The sequence below is a fragment of the Pygocentrus nattereri genome, chromosome 10 (assembly GCF_015220715.1).
Source record: "Pygocentrus nattereri isolate fPygNat1 chromosome 10, fPygNat1.pri, whole genome shotgun sequence".
In the NCBI taxonomy this organism is placed as follows: Eukaryota; Metazoa; Chordata; class Actinopteri; order Characiformes; family Serrasalmidae; genus Pygocentrus; species Pygocentrus nattereri.
This window is the reverse complement of record NC_051220.1, coordinates 1344182-1363628: the sequence shown is the minus strand read 5'-3', so window position 1 is coordinate 1363628 and position 19447 is coordinate 1344182. Positions and strand designations below refer to the sequence as shown.

At 41.5% G+C, this 19447-nt stretch overlaps 1 protein-coding gene across 1 annotated transcript in view; it reads left to right on the top strand.

The window, feature by feature from the left end:
• LOC108413574 (glutamate receptor ionotropic, delta-1-like) overlaps positions 1–19447 on the top strand; it is a 606899-nt gene that overhangs the window by 546498 nt on the left and 40954 nt on the right. The window contains exon 9 of the mRNA XM_037542279.1: positions 17413–17514. Within this exon, the coding sequence (XP_037398176.1) occupies positions 17413–17514 (102 nt within the window). The remainder of the gene's footprint in view (positions 1–17412; positions 17515–19447) is intronic.

Here is a 19447-nt window from a genome sequence, read left to right as displayed (position 1 = left end):
ATTAATAGACTCAGAGAGTCCAGAGAAATCTCGGTGCATAAAGGGCAGGGCCAAAACCAATATTGAAAGCCCATGACCTTAAAAACTGACAGGCTTCTGTAATGAATATAACCGCATGAATACTTTAGGAAGCTCTTGTCAGGAAACATGGTTTACTGCACCTGCAGAACCCAAACAGGTAAAGCAGAAGCCACATATCAATGACATCTAGAAACACTGCCAACTTCTCTGGGCTACACTATATACCCTCTACACTACACCAACCACTATATACCCACTACACTACACCAGACACTATAAACCCACTACACTACACCAACCACTATATACCCACTACACTATACCAACCACTATATACCCACTACACTATACCAACCACTATATACCCACTACACTACACCAACCACTATATACCCTCTACACTACACCAACCACTATATACCCACTACACTACACCAGACACTATAAACCCACTACACTACACCAACCACTATATACCCACTACACTACACCAGACACTATATACCCACTACACTACACCAACCACTATATACCCTCTACACTACACCAGACACTATATACCCACTACACTACACCAGACACTATAAACCCACTACACTACACCAACCACTATATACCCTCTACACTACACCAGACACTATAAACCCACTACACTACACCAGACACTATAAACCCACTACACTACACCAAACACTATATACCCACTACACTACACCAACCACTATATACCCACTACACTATACCAACCACTATATACCCACTACACTAACCAACCACTATATACCCACTACACTAACCAACCACTATATACCCACTACACTAACCAACCACTATATACCCACTACACTAACCAAACACTATATACCCACTACACTACACCAACCGCTATATACCCACTACACTACACCAACCGCTATATACCCACTACACTACACCAACCGCTATATACCCACTACACTAACCAACCACTATATACCCACTACACTAACCAAACACTATATACCCACTACACTAACCAACCACTATATACCCACTACACTAACCAACCACTATATACCCACTACACTAACCAACCACTATATACCCACTACACTACACCAACCAACACTACACAATCCATTTTGGAAATGGTTTGTGTTCTCAGGGCCAAGGAGGAAAAGGACCATCCTGGAGCCAGCATCTGTCATCATATGGGGGTGTCAGTGCCAATGTCACGGGTAAATTGCACATCTGTGATGGCACCATTAATGCTGAGGGGTACATATCGTTGTTGTCAGAAGAAAACCTCGTATCTGCAAAATGGTAACTTTACAGGAGAAGGAAAAAACCTACTTTACTTTTAATGGAAGTCAATGGAGCCAGACATCTTTCCAAGTCACTTTGGGCCGTTTCTTTTGGTCCATTCATTGTGAAATTTCCACACAATGTAAAGAGCAACAGGCTTTTTCAGATTGCGGCAAAAACTGAAAAATGACAAAAAATGGAGATACAAGGTTTTCTTCTGACAACAGCGACATGCATTTTGGAGCTGCATGTGCTGGAATCCAGATGGTGTTTGTGAAATGAAAGGTTGTTTTTTTTTCAACCATTGACTTCAAAGCCATATTTAGGAGATTGAAATACCTTGATTTCCGTCTTTGTAGACTGGATTATGACAAGCCAACTTAATTAGAGTCGTTATTTTATTAGCGCTGTTTGAGTAACAGTGTAGTTTCCGGTGTAAACTCCCTGACAGAGAGCAGATATGGAACCAGTGTATGAGAAGGACTGTGTACCTGCACACAGCAAATAATGCATGAGTTTTCAAAGAAGCCATGCTGAAATGTTCTCTTTGATATTTTTACATGCCTGCAGCTGGCCTTTCTGAACAAACACGAATGATTTCATCACGCTTCTGCTAGGACTTGGCTGCTCCTGCAGTCTTCGCATGCAGAAAATAAGACCTACTGAACATTGCAGGGCTTCTCGGCACCATCAACAAACAACCACTGGGATGTAAACAAAGTCAACAGCATCATTTAATGTGCAATAATCAATGTAGAGAAATGTACAAACATGTACAAGTGAATATACACATTTACAATGATGGTAAAATGGTGCTAAATTAAAAATATATGCTTTTTTGTGGGCACTACTTTGCCTAACAATGCCCTGCATGTACCCCTCCACCATTAATACATTAATATGTTTAGGTAAAATATGTTTTAAGGCAAAATCTATCGTAAAATGATGTGTCAGGTATCAGACGGTGTATTCATATCCATTTCACGCAATAACTTTCTGTGAATTTTTAGAGGCGGTTAAACACTTCGGACGTCTGGTTCCATTCAGCACCACTGCGAGTTTCTTTCCATGCAGCTACGCCGGATGTCATTTCGACCCATTAATCTTTGTCTGTTTATCATGTACAACACAGCTGCTGCGGTTAAATGACATAAAAATACAGCAGACGCTCCTGAGATTTGTTTTTTTGCAGGAATATTGCTGTTTCTGAACATGAGTGTTGGAGAGCCACTTCTGACCAGCGACTCCATTAAGTCCACCAAATTATATCTACACTTACTGTCCATCTTATCAGCTCCACTGACCGTATAGCTGCACTCTGTAGTTCTACAGTTACAGACTGTAGTCCATCTGTTTCTCTGATACTCTGTTACCCTGTTCTTCAGTGGTCAGGACCCCCATGGACCTGAGCACTGAAGAACAGGGTAAAAGGGGGCTAACAGAGAGTTTTACTTGGTGAATTCTGACGTGAATTGGCTGGAACGGTGCGCCAGGTTTTTGTTTGGGGAACACATTGAGCCCGGAGTGATCTGTTTGGCCAGGTTAAGCGAGGTTATTTCAAATGAACCCTTATTTCATTTGTTTCTCTTTGTAGAATAACCTGGCGGGTCTGTTCTAGGAGTGCTGTCTGTGTGTAGATGTTCAAGAGATAGCGAGTGAGAGAGGTGCACCCTCTGAGAGAAGTCATTAATGGAGGTCTCTGATGGGCCACTCTAATAGTATGCCAAACACATTTAACATTGTTAGTTGAATGTTACCACAGAAAACACAGACCTTCCCTCAGGCCGATAACCCTCAGCGCTAATGAAAACACTCATTCATAATTCAAACACACACAGCATGTGCACATTTCTCACACACACACACACACACACACACACACACACACACACACACACTGCAGTGTTTATAAAAACACTGGCGCTATGATAGTTGAAGTTTTTGTGGTAAATATTACAGCATTTGGAAAACAAAGATGAACCCAGGTAAACTGCTCCCAGATAGACCTAATTCTCTTTTAAGCCATGGAATCGATGCCTTTAGAGGACGTAGTTCAATATTCTGCCCAATATAGACCAAATACACTCCTGTGGAATCACTCACTCACCTTCTAAGCCGCTTCTCCTTCTGGGCTGTGGGAGTCTATTCCAGTTGTCATTGGGCAGAAGGCAGGATACAACCTGGACAGGTCGCCAGTCCATCACAGGGCAGACAGACACATTCACTCACACCTAGGGGGCAGTGTAGCATCTCCAGTTGGCCTGACTGCATGTCTTTGGACTGTGGGAGGAAACCCACACAGACACGGGGAGAACATGCAAACTCCACACAGAGAGGACCCCGGTCGCCCGGCCGGGGACTCGAACCCAGGCCCTGCTTCCTGTGATTCCACTACACCACCGTGGAATCACTTGTTATTTGATTACTATGTGTTGTTATTCATTTAATATTACCATATCGTTGCTGTTGGAACAAAATCTTGTATCTCCATTCTTGTCAGTTTTTTGACATAATTTGAAAACACCTGTTGCCCTTTATGTTGTATCAAAATTTCATGATGAATGGACCAAAAGAAACGGCCCAAAATTACTTGGAAAAATTCTGGTTCCATTGACTTAAAAAGTAAGTATGTTTTTTCCTTCTCCTGTAACGTTCTCACTTTGGAGATACAAGGTTTTGTGTGTTTGTTACCCAGTGGTCTGCTGGACCCACCACATCATTTTTGTTTAAAGTGTCCAGATTAAAGGGAAGATATAATTTGGTGGACTTAATGGAGTCACTGGTCAGAAGTGGCTCTCCAGCATTCCCGTTCAGAAACAGCAACGTTCCAGAAAGTAAGCAACAAAATCTCAGGAGTGTGTTTTTCATGTCATTTAACCACAGCACTCTGAATGACCTTCTTTATGTCTTAACTATTTAATTATGCACATATTCAGAAAAATTGGTGGATTTACCAGGATAATGGTTTACGTTGCTTGGATCATGTGAATGAATTAATTAAGCCACCCAAAGAACATATGGCTCATTTGCATATTAGACTGTTCTACCAATCAATATTCCAAAGGTCAATATCACAATAAAGACTGAGGAAGTGTTTTTCAGAAATATTCAACCCTCTTAAAAGTCATGGGATTTGTCTGGATTATAAATGCCACTTACACAGTACTGCCAGCCAATATGCTCTTAAAGTCAAACTTCATTATTTATTAGCACTTTTTTTAAATATTAAAAAATTGAAACATGCTGCTTGCATAAGTATTCAACCCCTACAGACCAGCTCTTGGTAGAACCACCTTTTGGCTAAAAAGCTCCATTTTTGTCTCATCTGACCACAAAACTATAAACCAGCTGTCTAGAATTATGAGTTATTATTTATTGTAAATTCTATTCTGTAATTATCTTCTTAGAATAGTAATTAAATATCTACAGTAATGTGCAAAAATCAGAGGCCGCAACTTGTTTATTTAATCCAATCCAACCCCTTCGTACTAGTATTTGGTAGAACCAACTTTTTGCTGCGATATCAGCTTTAAGTCTGCTGGGGTATCTCTCTTTGCACGTTGTTTGGGGGTAAATTCTGCCTATTCTTCCTGGCAGACTTTCATCCATCCATCCATCCATCCATTTTCCAAGCCGCTTCTCCGTCAGGGTCGCGGGGGGGGGTGCTGGAGCCTATCCCAGCTGTCATCGGGCGGACGGCAGGACACACCCCTGGACAGGTCGCCAGTCCATCGCAGGGCATTCCTGGCAGACTTGTGTCAGATTATTCATGTTGGATGAAAATCGTGCACTGCAACTTTGAAATAGTGCCACAGCTTCTTGACTGGATTAAGATCTGGCTTTGATCTTGGCCATTGTAGGAGATTCACCTTGTTGTTGTTCAACCACTCGTGTGTAGCTGTGGAAGGTCCAAGCTTTGGTTCTTTAGCAGACTAAAGCAGGTTGTCTTGCAGTATCTCTCTGTGTTTTGCACAATCCACCCATCCTTAAAATTTAATAGCATGCCCAGTCCCCTCTGAGGAAACGCGTCCCTCTACCTGGATGCTGCCACCACCATGCTTCACTGCTTGTGTTTTATTGTGTTTACTGAGGAATGGGCCATGTTAGGGCTTCGAATTGTGGCTAAAAAGCTCCATTTTGGTCTCATCTGACCACAAAACCTTTGCACACATTCTATCTGGCTCACTCTGATGCTTTTGGCACACTCCAGACGTCTTTTGATGTTTTTTTTTCTTCATTAATGTCTTATTTCTAGCCACCTTCCCATACCAGCCAGTTGTACGCAGAGCTCTTGACATCATTCACTCCAGTCTCGGCGGCTATTGAATTCTGCAGCTCTTTCAAAGTGATTGCTGCCCTCTGTGTGGCTTCCCTTGCTCTGATGCTGAGTTTTGAGGGCCGGCCTTGTGTAATCAGTGCCTGGGTGGTAAGATGCAGCCTCCATTTCTTTGCGATTGATCCAACAGTGCTCACTGGGATACCCAAACACTTGTATATCATTGTGCAGTCCTTTCCTTTTTCTGGTCCATGTCTATAACTTCTAATTTCATTAAAAGGCTCTTTGGTCTTCATTTTGCAACAGCTTAATAATAAATAGTGCCCACTAATGAACAACACACACATGTAAAGTGTCTCCTCTTTGCCTTTCTGTCTCCTCCACCCGCAGAAATACACATCCATGCACCGATCTCAGTTTCAAATGCCTTCAAGCCCTCGGGCTGTGAAGTGTCTCCAGCCGCTCAGCGTGTCACTCTGCTTTCCTCCTTCTGTCTAATCTCCCGCTCTCATCTCTCCATCATCGTTTCTCTCTCCTTTCTCTCCTTATTTATTCCTCCCGCAGTTTGGCTTCCAGATGCTCTGAGCGTCGAAACTAATGAAGACGGAGATGTTATTTCCTCTTCCTCTTTTATTTCGGCTGTGTCATTATCTTAGCCTGTCTCCGTCTCTCTCTTTTTCTCCTCTTTCATTAGGAGTCAGGATGTCAGGCTGGTGGAGGGCTCTGTGTGTTTTGTTGTAGAGCTCAGCAGAGCAGCAGTGGTTCAACTGGCTAATTTGATATAATGGCATGCTGTAGCATTCTGGCTAAAGAGTGCTGGTTACCAACCACGGGCTACAGCCTCTTGCTCGGCTTTGCACAATCTAACATTGCATTTCGTCCAACGAGGAAAGTCGGAACGTCTAACCTCCTATTAGGAAAAGTGCAATCAATGCCTGCAGCTTTACCAAGAGGCAGTGATATGATGTCACATGAACGTGGCAGAGGGAAACTAAAGCTAAAAAACAGCACAGTCTCTCCATTTTCAACCGGTTTTGTTCGCAGACAGGTGTGTATTGAGTTTAACATTGTTTCAACGCCTGCGTAAATTGGGGGTCTGAGCCTGTCCACTAGCTCCATTCCCGGGGTCTTGTAGAAACTAAGGCTCAAGCCCCCCTCTGTCTATTGATAAACCATCACATCGTCTCAAATTGCCCCTAATGCAACGTCAATGGGCAACTCAGTCCACTTCAGAGACACAACTAATTCTGTTACAGATGGCGGTGGCATCGCCGAGGATTGAGCTCATGCTTCCCTGACGATGGACCTTAAACATTGAAGTAGAAGCAAGTAGAACCAATTCTATTGGTCCATCTGTCGTGAGATGTTAACTCAATGGAAAGGGCAGCTGCTGTTTTCACACAGTATAAAAAAAAAACAAAAAAAAACACACAAAAACAATGAGTATTATTATTTTTATTATTATTAAATGTGGGTACTTTTGTGTTTTTACTTTTGTGGAGGAGCTTTTTGAAAGGAAAACCAGACATGGATGGGCATTCAGACCATTCAGGCAATTACGTTTTTAAGATGTCAAATAAGCTCCAGGCTGCTTTAAGTGAAACGTACGTCTGAAGTGAATTGTGTTCAGAAAGGACGCTCGAATGGCAGCGGGATGAATTGGCCGATGCTCGTGAGGAAAAAGAAAATATTTGAACCTGCAATTTATGCATGATTGTGAAACCCATTAGTCTTTCAGTTCTGAGGAGAGCGCACTGCAGTAATTGATCTGCAGTTTTTCACAGAATCCTAATTGTTCCCTTTGGTGAATGAAATAATGGCCTTCTGTTAAGACTTGTTATTATGCTTGTATTCATGCTGTCTGCGGACATGAGTAAGAAATAGAGGGGAGAGAAGTGGTGACAACGCCTATTAGCAGGTTGAGCGAAATCAAACACAAATTGGCATTTTAATTGGGCTTGACATCTTCGATGTGCACACACCCGGGTTGATAAAGCTCATAAACAGTGAGAGAGACTCTGTGCCTCGAAGGAATAAATCTCATCTGAGGGACACACTCCAGACTAATGACCTCTAACGCAGCTGTGACGGTGGGGAGCGAGCAGGCGGACGCATATGCGGAGATAAGCGACCTTTATTATGGGCAAATCCAGGGTTATGGTCAAGACGGTCCAGGGTCATAGAGCCAACGCAAACAGATTGATAGTTAGACATGATAAACAACACAGAACCTCAAACAAAGAACCCAACATGAGAATACAATAGATACATCCAACAAACAACAAAGACCAGCAAAGACAAGGAGCAAGCACAGGGCTTAAATACCACAGGGATGATGAGGGACAGGTGGAAACAATCACTAAACAAGGGGCTGGACTACAAAACCAAAACAAAGAACACACGGGCTAAACCAAAACACCTGCCACATGGACAGGACCGGGAGGGGCCAATCATCACAGCAGCAAATACGAGTGCATGAGCAATTGCACATGTGGCTTATCCAGAGTAATGTCATGGGTCAGTGTTATGCAGTCAGGACATGGAAAGTTAACAGCTTAATAAGACGTTAATATGACAGTAATAACACCGCCAACACATTTTCCTAGTTACCTTTCAGACCAGGCTAAAGCCCAGCTGCTTGCATGTTGTGTGTTGCTATGATCCCAGGTGTTTACATACAGCCTTTAACCCCATATGTGTTTTATTACACACTTCTACAATGTAAGAATAGCTCAGCCAGTTTGTATTGAAGTCTATGTAGTTACTTAAGAATAAGCCACAATTAGTGTGAAACAAGCCTGGAATTGTATGGTTAAATGGTGTTTAAAGCAACCCTTTCAGGACCATCAGTGGACTGTGCTGGACTCATTATGGGAGACCTATGGACAGAGCCAGTCAGCCCTATAGGCTCACTATACATGTTGCTTAGAGCCCTGCAAATTCTGCAAGGGCCCCGCCTCCCCCTCATGTCAAACATGAGAGGATGAAGTATCTCTATTTACCTGGTGACAAAGAAAGAAAGAACAAACCACAAGGTTGAGTGAATTGTGGGAACGGTAATGAGGTAATCTTGTGTTCTCTGCAAATTTGGTGTCAGCGAATAACAAAAAGTGAGAGTGAAATATGGCTGTATTATGTTTAATAACACCAGTAGGCAGTGGTGTTTACAAACTGCAGCTCAGAAAAGAAAACCACATTGCGCATAAACATGTGTTCATAGGTCATGCATTAAAAATGACCCTCACGCTTGCAGCAGGCTCTGTGGAGATCAGTCCAGGTAATATATGGGCGTGAGGGACCGTGATTATCTCTCTCAGTCAAGCTGTAGTTACAATTCTAGACTAATGCAAAATGGGAAGCAATGGATTGACATTGACTGTTCATTAAATATTGATTTTAAAGTGTTGATTAGTGGGTATTATGGACACTCATCTCTCAGTAATAGATAACATCAAGTATTTATAAGACAGCATAATTCTACAACAGTTGAGAGGCATCTAACTGTGCTGTTATTTCACCATAACATCACAGTATCACTCCGCTGAGATGATGTTGCTAAGCAACGACTCTGACAGCTGTAGGAGATGCACAAGACACTTGAACGTTTTTACTTCTGACTTTGCCACAAACAGAAAACGGACACTGTTAAGACCACATCTGACCGACAGCCGATTTGGTCCGACTCTGAAGACGAGACGACGCTAAATTCCCAAACTGTCGTCTCCACTGAGCAGCTTTTCAGTCGGCAGCTGTGACAGAAGAACAGCTGAACAACCTGGAATCAGCCAGAAATGAACCCAACACCATTCGCCAAACTAAACGGGCTGTAAGAAGCTTCACAGACCGGCTGGAACAAAACAACATTAATACTGATCTGAAACTGACCAAACTGAGCTGAACCTGATATCGGCTCGGTTTTATGGCTCACAGCAGCCTGAGTAGCGAGTGGGCGGAGCTCGTTACTCTGACGTAGCAACGAGCTGCTCGTTAAGGAGCTATAATTAGGAGGAAGGAACTGAACATTAAAACATATTAAAGCCGCGTTCACGGCCAGTTTATTCATTTCTTACTGTATTTATTTAACTGCTGTATTAAAGCAGTAGAGCACTCGAGGAGGGAGTTATCACCAATAACATCATGGCTGGGATGATCTACAACGACTGAAGCTATTTCCTTATTTTGCCCTAACACACACCCTCTTGGCTTCTACTGAATAAATGGTATTTTACATAAAGGCATAAAGGAAATCTGTGGGAACCCGTTTGAATGGGCCTGACGCTGCTGATAAAATTAGGATTTTACAACATCTTAAATATTGTCTGTTTGTACCTCATTCTATTCAGTATAGGTCTGTTATGCTTAGACTGACAGATGGAGCGAACTGTTTTAAAGTAAGCAGGACTGTAGTAGGAGCACTAATGTGCCAGTTGCAAATGGTTTTCATGGCCAATGGGTCAGGTAAGAGGGCCACTTTACAGAAATTAGTTTAGGGCCACAAGGAGGTCAGGACCGGCTCTGCCTATGGATGAATCATCAAGCAGCAAACTAAGAAAAGTAGTAGTGAAGAGGAAAGCTCCAACTCCCCCTGAGGGACTCTATTATAACAAGAACCACTCAAGCTGTAATCATGATGGAGTCCGGAACCAATGACTGAACATAGTTCTTTTAAGGGAATATATGGAACATGCCAGCACTCATTGTGTTCTTCAGTGGCCAGGACCCCCATGGACCCTCACAGAGCAGGTGCGATTTGGGTGGTGGGTCATTCTCAGCACTGCAGTAACACTGATGTGGGGGTGGTGTGTTAGTGTGTGTTGTGCTGGTCCGAGTGGATCAGACACAGCAGTGCTGCTGGACTTTTTTAACACTGTGTCCACTCACTGTCCACTCTATTAGACACTCCTACCTTGTCGGTCCACCTTGTAGATGTAAAGTCAGAGACGACGTTTGTGTTGGTCATCCTCTAGTCCTTCATCAGTGGTCAAAGGACGCTGCCCACAGGATGGACATTTTTGGTTGCTGGACTATTCTCAGTCCAGCAGCAACACTGTGGTGTTTAAAAACTCCAGCAGCACTGCTGTGTCTGTGTTTGACACACCACCACCACCACGTCAGTGTCACTGCAGTGCTGAGAATGACCCACCACCCAAATAGTACCTGCCCTGTGAGGGTCCATGGGGGTCCTGACCACTGAAGAACAGGGTAACAGAGTATCAGAGAAACAGATGGACTACAGTCTGTAACTGTAGAACTACAGAGTGCAGCTATACAGTAAGTGGAGCTGATAAAGTGGACAGTGAGCGTAGAAACAAGGAGGTGGTCAGAATGTCATTCCTAATGTTCACTCTCTGCTCTCCTTCAGCAGCAACAACCAACAACAGCTAACAAAACTCTCAGCTTGGCCCCCAAAGTTGCACCCTGAGAGCAGTTGTAGTTTTTCAAAACTTCCCTTCACCTTCAGAATCCATCACCAAAAGGTGGTTTTCCTAATTTAATCTGGGGAATCTCACCCCAGAGACTACTAAGTGATGTAAGTAAGCACGTTTACAGCAGATGCAGTGATGATTACCTTATACATTTTGGCTGGAGTGTCCTTTCATCAAAGGAAACCTTAACCTAAGAAAAAAGCCTGTTGTTGAGTAAAGTATCAATCACAAGCAGTCATAATGGATTTCATGACACTATTTCGATTTAGTGCAACTTCACGTCACTGAATCTGATTGTCTGCCTGCATTGCATGCAAAGCAGTAGATCTCTGCTTGTCGAGTGTATTTGTTTAACTTTGCCAGAGGAATGTGACTGGATTCAACACCTCAACACATTCACACATTAACTTCTTATAAGTAAGGCATAGCGCCTGTTTTTTAACGGAAAAGAAAATACATTGGTTCTTCTCATGAACTTCCATTTTGAGCAAGCAAACTAATGCATGAGAAGATAAATCCGACTGAACAAATGTTTCTGGTGTACAGCTTAAGCTGCCACTAGGGGTAGGAGAAAAAGTCGATTCTTAGATGAATCGTGATGCGGATGTGGACGATTCTGAATCGATTCACCAATGTTAAAAAATCGATTTTACTTAATGTTGATGGAACACAAAAGGCGCCACTTGGAAGTATGGAAGTGCTGTGCCCAGACAGTCTGTGGCACCACATAACAAAAACACTACTGGATGAGCAAGAAATCCGACATTAAAAGCCAGGTAAGGTCAGGAGTCACAAAGAAGAGACATTTTGTCCTTTCAACAAACATCAAACCACCTTGGGAGCCACAACATGTGATGTCCAGTATGTCTCAGTGTGTGACAATGCCCTAGTATAGGCTAACAATATAAACGTGAAGGCAGATTTATTTTGCCCTGCTTTAAGCTGTAGCTATAGGCCCTTTCCTCTCCTTTCCATCAGGAAACTTTCCTCTAAAGCTGAAAAGTTTCTTGTAAAACGTCTCTCAGTGTTCGACTGTTTTACGAGGCTGAAGTCGTTTCTTATTCTCCAGCTTCTTGTTTGAATTTTTCCATTCCACCTTAAATTCAGACTGAGGTGCCAAATGTAAACGGGTTAGATGTGAAATGGTAACCGAGTTTTTATTCTGTAGGCTGTGATGTGAGTGTGTAACACCTTTGTCTTTCCATTTGTGTAAAGTAGTAGTGTTTTTGGTGTTTGGAGGGTGAGATTATAGTGTCAGTGATCTTGTGCAGTTTCCTCCAAGCTGTCAGTGTCGATGCGATCACTGGGTTTTTGAAACAGGAGTGGCGTTTGAGTGTTGTACTAATGAACGGTAAGCCTGAGTTGTATTTCATTACTTGAAGCTTGTTCTACTGCTCCCCATAATTCACCTGTTTAATTGGGCTTTATCCATTTCATTATGTACTGTGATTGATTTGCTAGGAAGTATTGTTGGAAGTTGGGGGCCTCGAGGCCTGCCTGGGTTCTGTGCTTCTGTAATGTAACTAATTTGATCCTGGGTGGTTTATTTTTCCAGTCAAATCTGGAGATAATAGAGTCTAAGGTTTTAAACCAGGTAGAGTGATAGGATAGGGATAGGAAGAGGCTGTGCTGCTGTATCTGATAAGTTCATTGATTGGTAGTGTGGTATGTTTAGTCCAGTTAATAGAGTAATTGGAGATTTTTCAATAATTTGTATGGTTTGAGGAATTGATGTAGGGGGATTCTGTAAAAACAGTAGGATGTCATCTGCATATAAACTGATTTTGTGTTCTACAGTTTGGGTTTGGATACCTTTCATGTTTGTGTTTTGTTGTATAGCTGCTGCCAACGGTTCTATAAAAAATGAGAATAGGAGGGGTGAGATGGGGCATCCTTGCCTAGAACCTCTGTAGCTGCACACAAGCCTAATATCACCATGATATGGAACAGTGGGAACTTTCTCTGGAGTGAATCATCCTTCAGTACTTGGCCAAATCTGGATTTGGTGGATGCCAGGAGAACACTACCTACCTTCCTGAATGCATAGTCATGTGACTGCAGCAGATTTCATGAACTGAATCGTCTTTTTACAGATCTTCTTTTGCTATGTGCTTGATTTTATACACCTGTTTGCAAAGGGTGGCTGAAACAGGTGAACGCAATAATTAAGAGGGATGTCCACATACTTTTGCCCATATAATCTTTATCCAAGGCTTTGATTGTTTCCCTGAATTCCACAAACAAGCAACATGTTTACATGTTTACAGTCCAATTAACATGGTTGTTTACCTGGATATGTATCTATATTTTATAATTGTTATGGATATGTGAAGTAAATGAACTATAGTTCACTTTCTATGAATTTCATGTTTGTAAGCATCTATAAACACATTCACAGCATGTTATAAAGCATTCATAAGCCACCATAAACATGGCTATAGATATTTATAAAAATGAATTACAAAATATAGTCATGCTTATAATGTATTATGAATTGTTACTGCATTATAATTAGCGTTCATAACACATTATAAGAGCTCATAAGCTGTATTAGTCCGCTCTGAGTAAAGTGGAGCGTGCTGGACTAAAGCCTCCTCCAGGGTTCAGACTGAGGCTTCAAGTTGAAGAATTTACTGAAGGATTTACTGAAACACTAAAACACAATAAAGCTCATTACAGGCTTCAAATGTCAGAGTTTAAACTAGAGCAACATCAGAGTTTCACCCAATGTGGGAAAGTCAATGTTCACCACCGTTAATGTTCACCACTGTTAATGTTCACCACTGTTAATGTGCACCACTGTTAATGTGCACCACTGTCAATGTTCACCACTGTTAATGTTCACCACTGTCAATGATCACCACTGTTAATGTTCACCACTGTTAATGTTCACCACTGTCAATGTTCACCACCGTTAATGTGCACCACCGTTAATGTTCACCACTGTTAATGTACACCACTGTTAATGTTCACCACTGTTAATGTACACCACTGTTAATGTTCACCACTGTTAATGTTCAGCACTGTTAATGTGCACCACTGTTAATGTTCACCACTGTTAATGTTCAGCACTGTTAATGTGCACCACTGTTAATGTTCACCACCGTTAATGTGCACCACTGTCAATGTTCACCACCGTTAATGTGCACCACCGTTAATGTTCACCACCGTTAATGTTCACCACCGTTAATGTACACCACCGTTAATGTTCACCACTGTTAATGTGCACCACTGTCAATGATCACCACTGTTAATGTTCACCACTGTTAATGTTCACCACTGTCAATGTTCACCACCGTTAATGTGCACCACCGTTAATGTTCACCACCGTTAATGTTCACCACCGTTAATGTACACCACCGTTAATGTGCACCACCGTTAATGTGCACCAGTGTTAATGTACACCACCGTTAATGTTCACCACCGTTAATGTTCACCACCGTTAATGTTCACCACCGTTAATGTTCACCACTGTTAATGTACACCACCGTTAATGTTCACCACTGTTAATGTTCACCACTGTTAATGTTCACCACCGTTAATGTTCACCACTGTTAATGTTCACCACCGTTAATGTTCACCACCGTTAATGTTCACCACTGTTAATGTACACCACCGTTAATGTTCACCACCATTAATGTTCACCACTGTTAATGTTCACCACTGTTAATGTTCACCACCGTTAATGTTCACCACTGTTAATGTGCACCACTGTTAATGTGCACCACCGTTAATGTACACTTGAATGAATGTTAATGACAAGTGTTACTGGAATTATTATTTTTTTAATGTTGCACTGATATGAGGATTTTCAGCGAGTTGTGTTGAGTGAATGTAGAATATGTCTAATGAACGTTTTTCTTGTTTTTTTTTTTGTTTGTTATTTTATTGTTTTCTTTTTTTCCTGTCAGTTTGTGAAGCTAAAAATAATGAGAACCATCTGTTGGTTTAAAGATGAGCCAATTCCATGCTGTCAAAATCCAGTGGCTAATATGAACTAATGAAGAGTAACGTGTTTCTTTCAGTTACGCTCAATGAGGAATCAAAAGACAGATATTTTTATACGTTGTCTGTCTCCCTGGTCTCTTTCCCACACACACAGACACATGCTAACATTATCACATGCAGAGCTCAGATGCAGAATATTCAGCCTGTAAAGACGAAGATTATGTCCTTATGGATTTACTCATTTTCCTCTCTCAACGACGAGCCTCTCCAATGCCTCATCCCATTCAAAAGAAGAGCAGCCTGCAGAATTTCATAACAGAGCAATCCTGAAACACAACCAGCTGCCTCTTTTTTCCAACCTTAACCCACGCCTTGTTTTTCTTTTCCTCTTTTCATCCTGCGGCATTCTGTGTTTCCTCTGTTTTTCCTTCTCTCTCCCTTTTGAAAAGGTTTTATGTGAACGGAATTAAGCTCTTTTATGTTGACCATTCCGTTCAGTATATAACACTCAAATCTCTCAAATGTTCTTGTTGAAAGTGCTGATATACTGAAAATGGAAACATTAAGATTTAAGCATTAGCAGACCAGATCTACACTAATGCTACAAAAATTCTACATGATTTCTATAAAAATTCTATAGTGAATTCTGAAAATTACTATGGTTTACTACAGGATACTGTATTAAGTATTACACACAACAATGAAAAACACGACTTATCATGCAGCCCCAATTCCCATGGAAATGTTCCTACATCAGGCTGTAGCCTATTCCTGACAACAATGCCGTCATCACTGTAATCTAACTTGTAACTATGGTGATACAAAAAAATGAGCAGTCTTCCAGAAAGCTGGATTCACATAAACACAACCAACACTGCAGCACTTTCACTATAAAGCATGCGTCCTCACAACACAAGCACATTTGCCTAGAGATAAAGAGAACATAACTGAGTTAATCAGTGAATCAGACAGTTGACGTGCGCAGATGAGGAAAAAACAACACAGCAAACTTAAAAAGAAACCAAACCTGATCATCGTAGGTGAAGCATATTGCCACAGCAGGCATTAAAAAGGTGTATGGGCCATTTTTGTCTTGCCTCTGATGACTCGATGCATTAAAGAGATGTCAGATCAGGGGTGCACAACTCCGGTCCTGGAGGGCAGGTGTCTGGCACAGTTTGGTGATTTACTTCCTCAGTCACACCTGATTACACTCACCTGTTAATTGATAGGTTTCATGGGTACGTTTGAGCAGGGAAACCTCCAAACTGTGCTGGATGCCGGCCCTCCAGGTCTGGAGTTGTGCACCCCTGGGTTAGATGTTTGCTTTAACATTTTTACAAAGCTCACGTCTACTTTTTTTTAGTAGAAAAGCACTGTACGTACCGCAGAAAAGGCAAAGATGTTTTTCAAATTTGCTTTGAATGGATGGAAAACAATGTACTCTATGGGAAAGGATCTCACTTAGATCTTGTTCAACTGAAGCTTCAAATTCAAACGGCGGCATGCTGTAACAAACTTACCATGGCAGCCAGTAAGTAGGTTGCTAAACAGTGATTGGGATTCTGAGGAATAGAAGGCAGAACTGTTTGATAATACAGCGATTGTGCTCACAGAAAACAAATCAAAATTCATTTTCCTAAAACATTCGGTTTGGTAAGCATCCTTTCTTCTTTTGATAGGACAGTCCTGTGATCAATCTGGGCAGCCCTGGCCCACCCGCGGCTATGCCTCTGCTTTGTTTGTGCAGTGGTGTAATACTGATGGGTTTTAAGTCTGTTCTTTGGGCTGTAACACCGCAAAATGGAATGTTTTTCTCACTATAATAAGCTACATGTGCAGAATGGTTCCATCGAGGGCAATACTAAATTGCATAAAGCAGCGACCTTGCGGTGAATTTGAGGAGCCTGGAATACTAGAGATAGGTTGGATGATGACAGGCTTAAAAAGGGATGCAGCCTGTAAGGCATGCAAGCCCACGAACTCACTTTCACTTCATGATGGACAAAAATGAATTGTGCATTAGTATGATTTTCATATTAAATGATGCCTAATTATACCTCCAAGCGTACTTGAACAACTCAAAGCATATTCAACTCCAGAACATCAGGATGTGACAAACATCACAGCTCGGTTTCAAGGCTGGAAATGCGTTTTACAATTTTACTGCGAAGGAGCTCCAGTTGAAAATAGCTACCCATTGAAATGTATGATGAAAGAGAAAGAACGGTAAGCAGTGTGCTCTTCATTCATGTTTGATAGGGATTAAATATGTGTGTATTAGCGCTCATCAAGCATGCAGATGTTGCCTAGGTGACCGCATTATGTGTGATCACGTAGAAAAGCAAGAACACACGGGATTGCTTTTAAGAACGAAACCCCATTAAGCTGATTGATAATTGGTCGTTTAGACTTAGAAATAATAACTGATTTTCTTTCTCTCTTTCTTTCCATCAGTTGGCAACTTGGGACTCTATTCGTGGAATGAATGGCAGTCTAAAGGAGAGTCGTGTGGAGAGCGGCATGCAAGGAGTGACTGTGAAAGTTGTCACATTATTGGTGAGTGCAGAGTTGATGTAACCATAAAAAAATGACAATGTAATTCGCCTGTTTACTCATTACATTAATGCAATGACAGTTTGCAAGATACAGTGTTATTCAGTTATGCTAGCCACCCATGAATCCTACAGGTTTACATTGGTCTATAAAGTGGCATAAGCAGCCCAGTAAAGACATTAGGGGGCTTGTCACTACAGACCTCCCACCTGCACAGCTGGTAGTTATGCCACTGAAAGTGCATCAGTAGTTGTGATAGGCATAGACGGCCTACTGGCCTTGCCTAGAATTGCAAGTGCTTTTTCCTCTGCTATCATCCAGCAATTACATCATTTACATTGTTCTATTATAATATTATAATATAATAATGACCAGACTACAGATACTATGTATAGTTACTTTTATTTAGATTACACTGAGTAAATTTTAGTGATGGCAGTAAAACATTTTTGAAAGTCTCACTGCATACGGTCACATTCAAAGGTTTGAGCGCTTCTGGTCAAACGACATGTTTGGTTGGTTTTCTAAGGGAAAATAAGCTGACTCGTCCTCCATAAGATGATAAGACTTCAAATGTTCCTGGTAATTATAGCACACAATTTCATAAAACGACATAAAGCCATATTTTCATTAAAACACAAAAAATATTGCAGAAAATTTGTGTTTCAGTACTGACCATTCTTAATGTAACACACTGATCTATCTGCTCACCATGTGGCCATGAGGGACAGGGATACAGCCTCTAAAATGCATGGGGTGTGGCTAAAACAAGGCTCCGCCTATTAACTAAAACTAATATTTTTTTTTCATTTAAAAATGAACCTCAATATAAAGTTAAATCTTTCATGATCACGATGTAATCACGATTTTCATTTTCTTGGCTTTAAATAGATCACAACATAATCCTTGTAAAGTCAGGCTTTTTTCTTTTTGAGCTAATTTTGTAGAATCATCCATCCATTTACAGCGCTGTGTGAAAGTTTTAGGCGTCTAAGCAAATGTTTAACCAAAGTACCTCAGCAGTGAGTTTATCACAATATACATCAGAATAAATTCGTATTCATAATTCAAATAAACAGAAAAACAATGAAAAGTAACAAGAATTTCTCGGGTCCGTATTTTTCCTGGACACCTTCACAGCCGCCACAGAGACTCGTTAATATCATCAATTACATCATGAGCTCAATTTACTGAGCACTGATTGGTCAAACCAGGAGCTGCTTTATAACTACATATAATACTGGGCTTCCTCGAGGAGGAGAGGCTTGGAGATGGGGAAACAAACACACCAACATCCAGAACATCACTAGTTATTTTATATATATATATATATATATATATATATATATATATATATGTGTGTGTGTGTGTGTGTGTGTGTGTGTGTGACCCACTAAGCTGTTCAACTGTGTCTCAGTAGTTGTCATAATTGTCATAATTCTGAAACCTCCCTGTTTGCACTGCACACTGATGATGCATGGTTACTCTTCAGGAAAGAGTTTCTTTGTCAGTCCTTTTGTAAGTCCAGAACTTCCCAGGTGTTTATCAGCAGTGAGTTCTTTTGCTTGTTTTCTTTTCTGTTACCACAATTGGATAGAATAACCCTCTCCACTTCGGGTTACCAAAGCAACTGCTATTTAACTGGGCTGCTTGAGATGGGGTTGTCCCAGTGACAGTCCATCTTTTCTGACCCCAGGATGCCATGCTGCAGTTTGCCTCAGTGAATTTGGAGAGGTAATTTCTGTCTGATGAGGTGCCACACGCCTCGCTGCTTGCTGTGTCATGGGTCAGCAGTCTCTCTGGAAAACTACATTCAGATTAACCTGGAAAAGAAGCTGCCAAGCCTGACTGTGATAAAGGTGTCACATTGACTGAAGCTTTAAGGGAGACTGAGCATGACTCGCTCTAAATGAAAACTCAATCACTTGCTCAAATA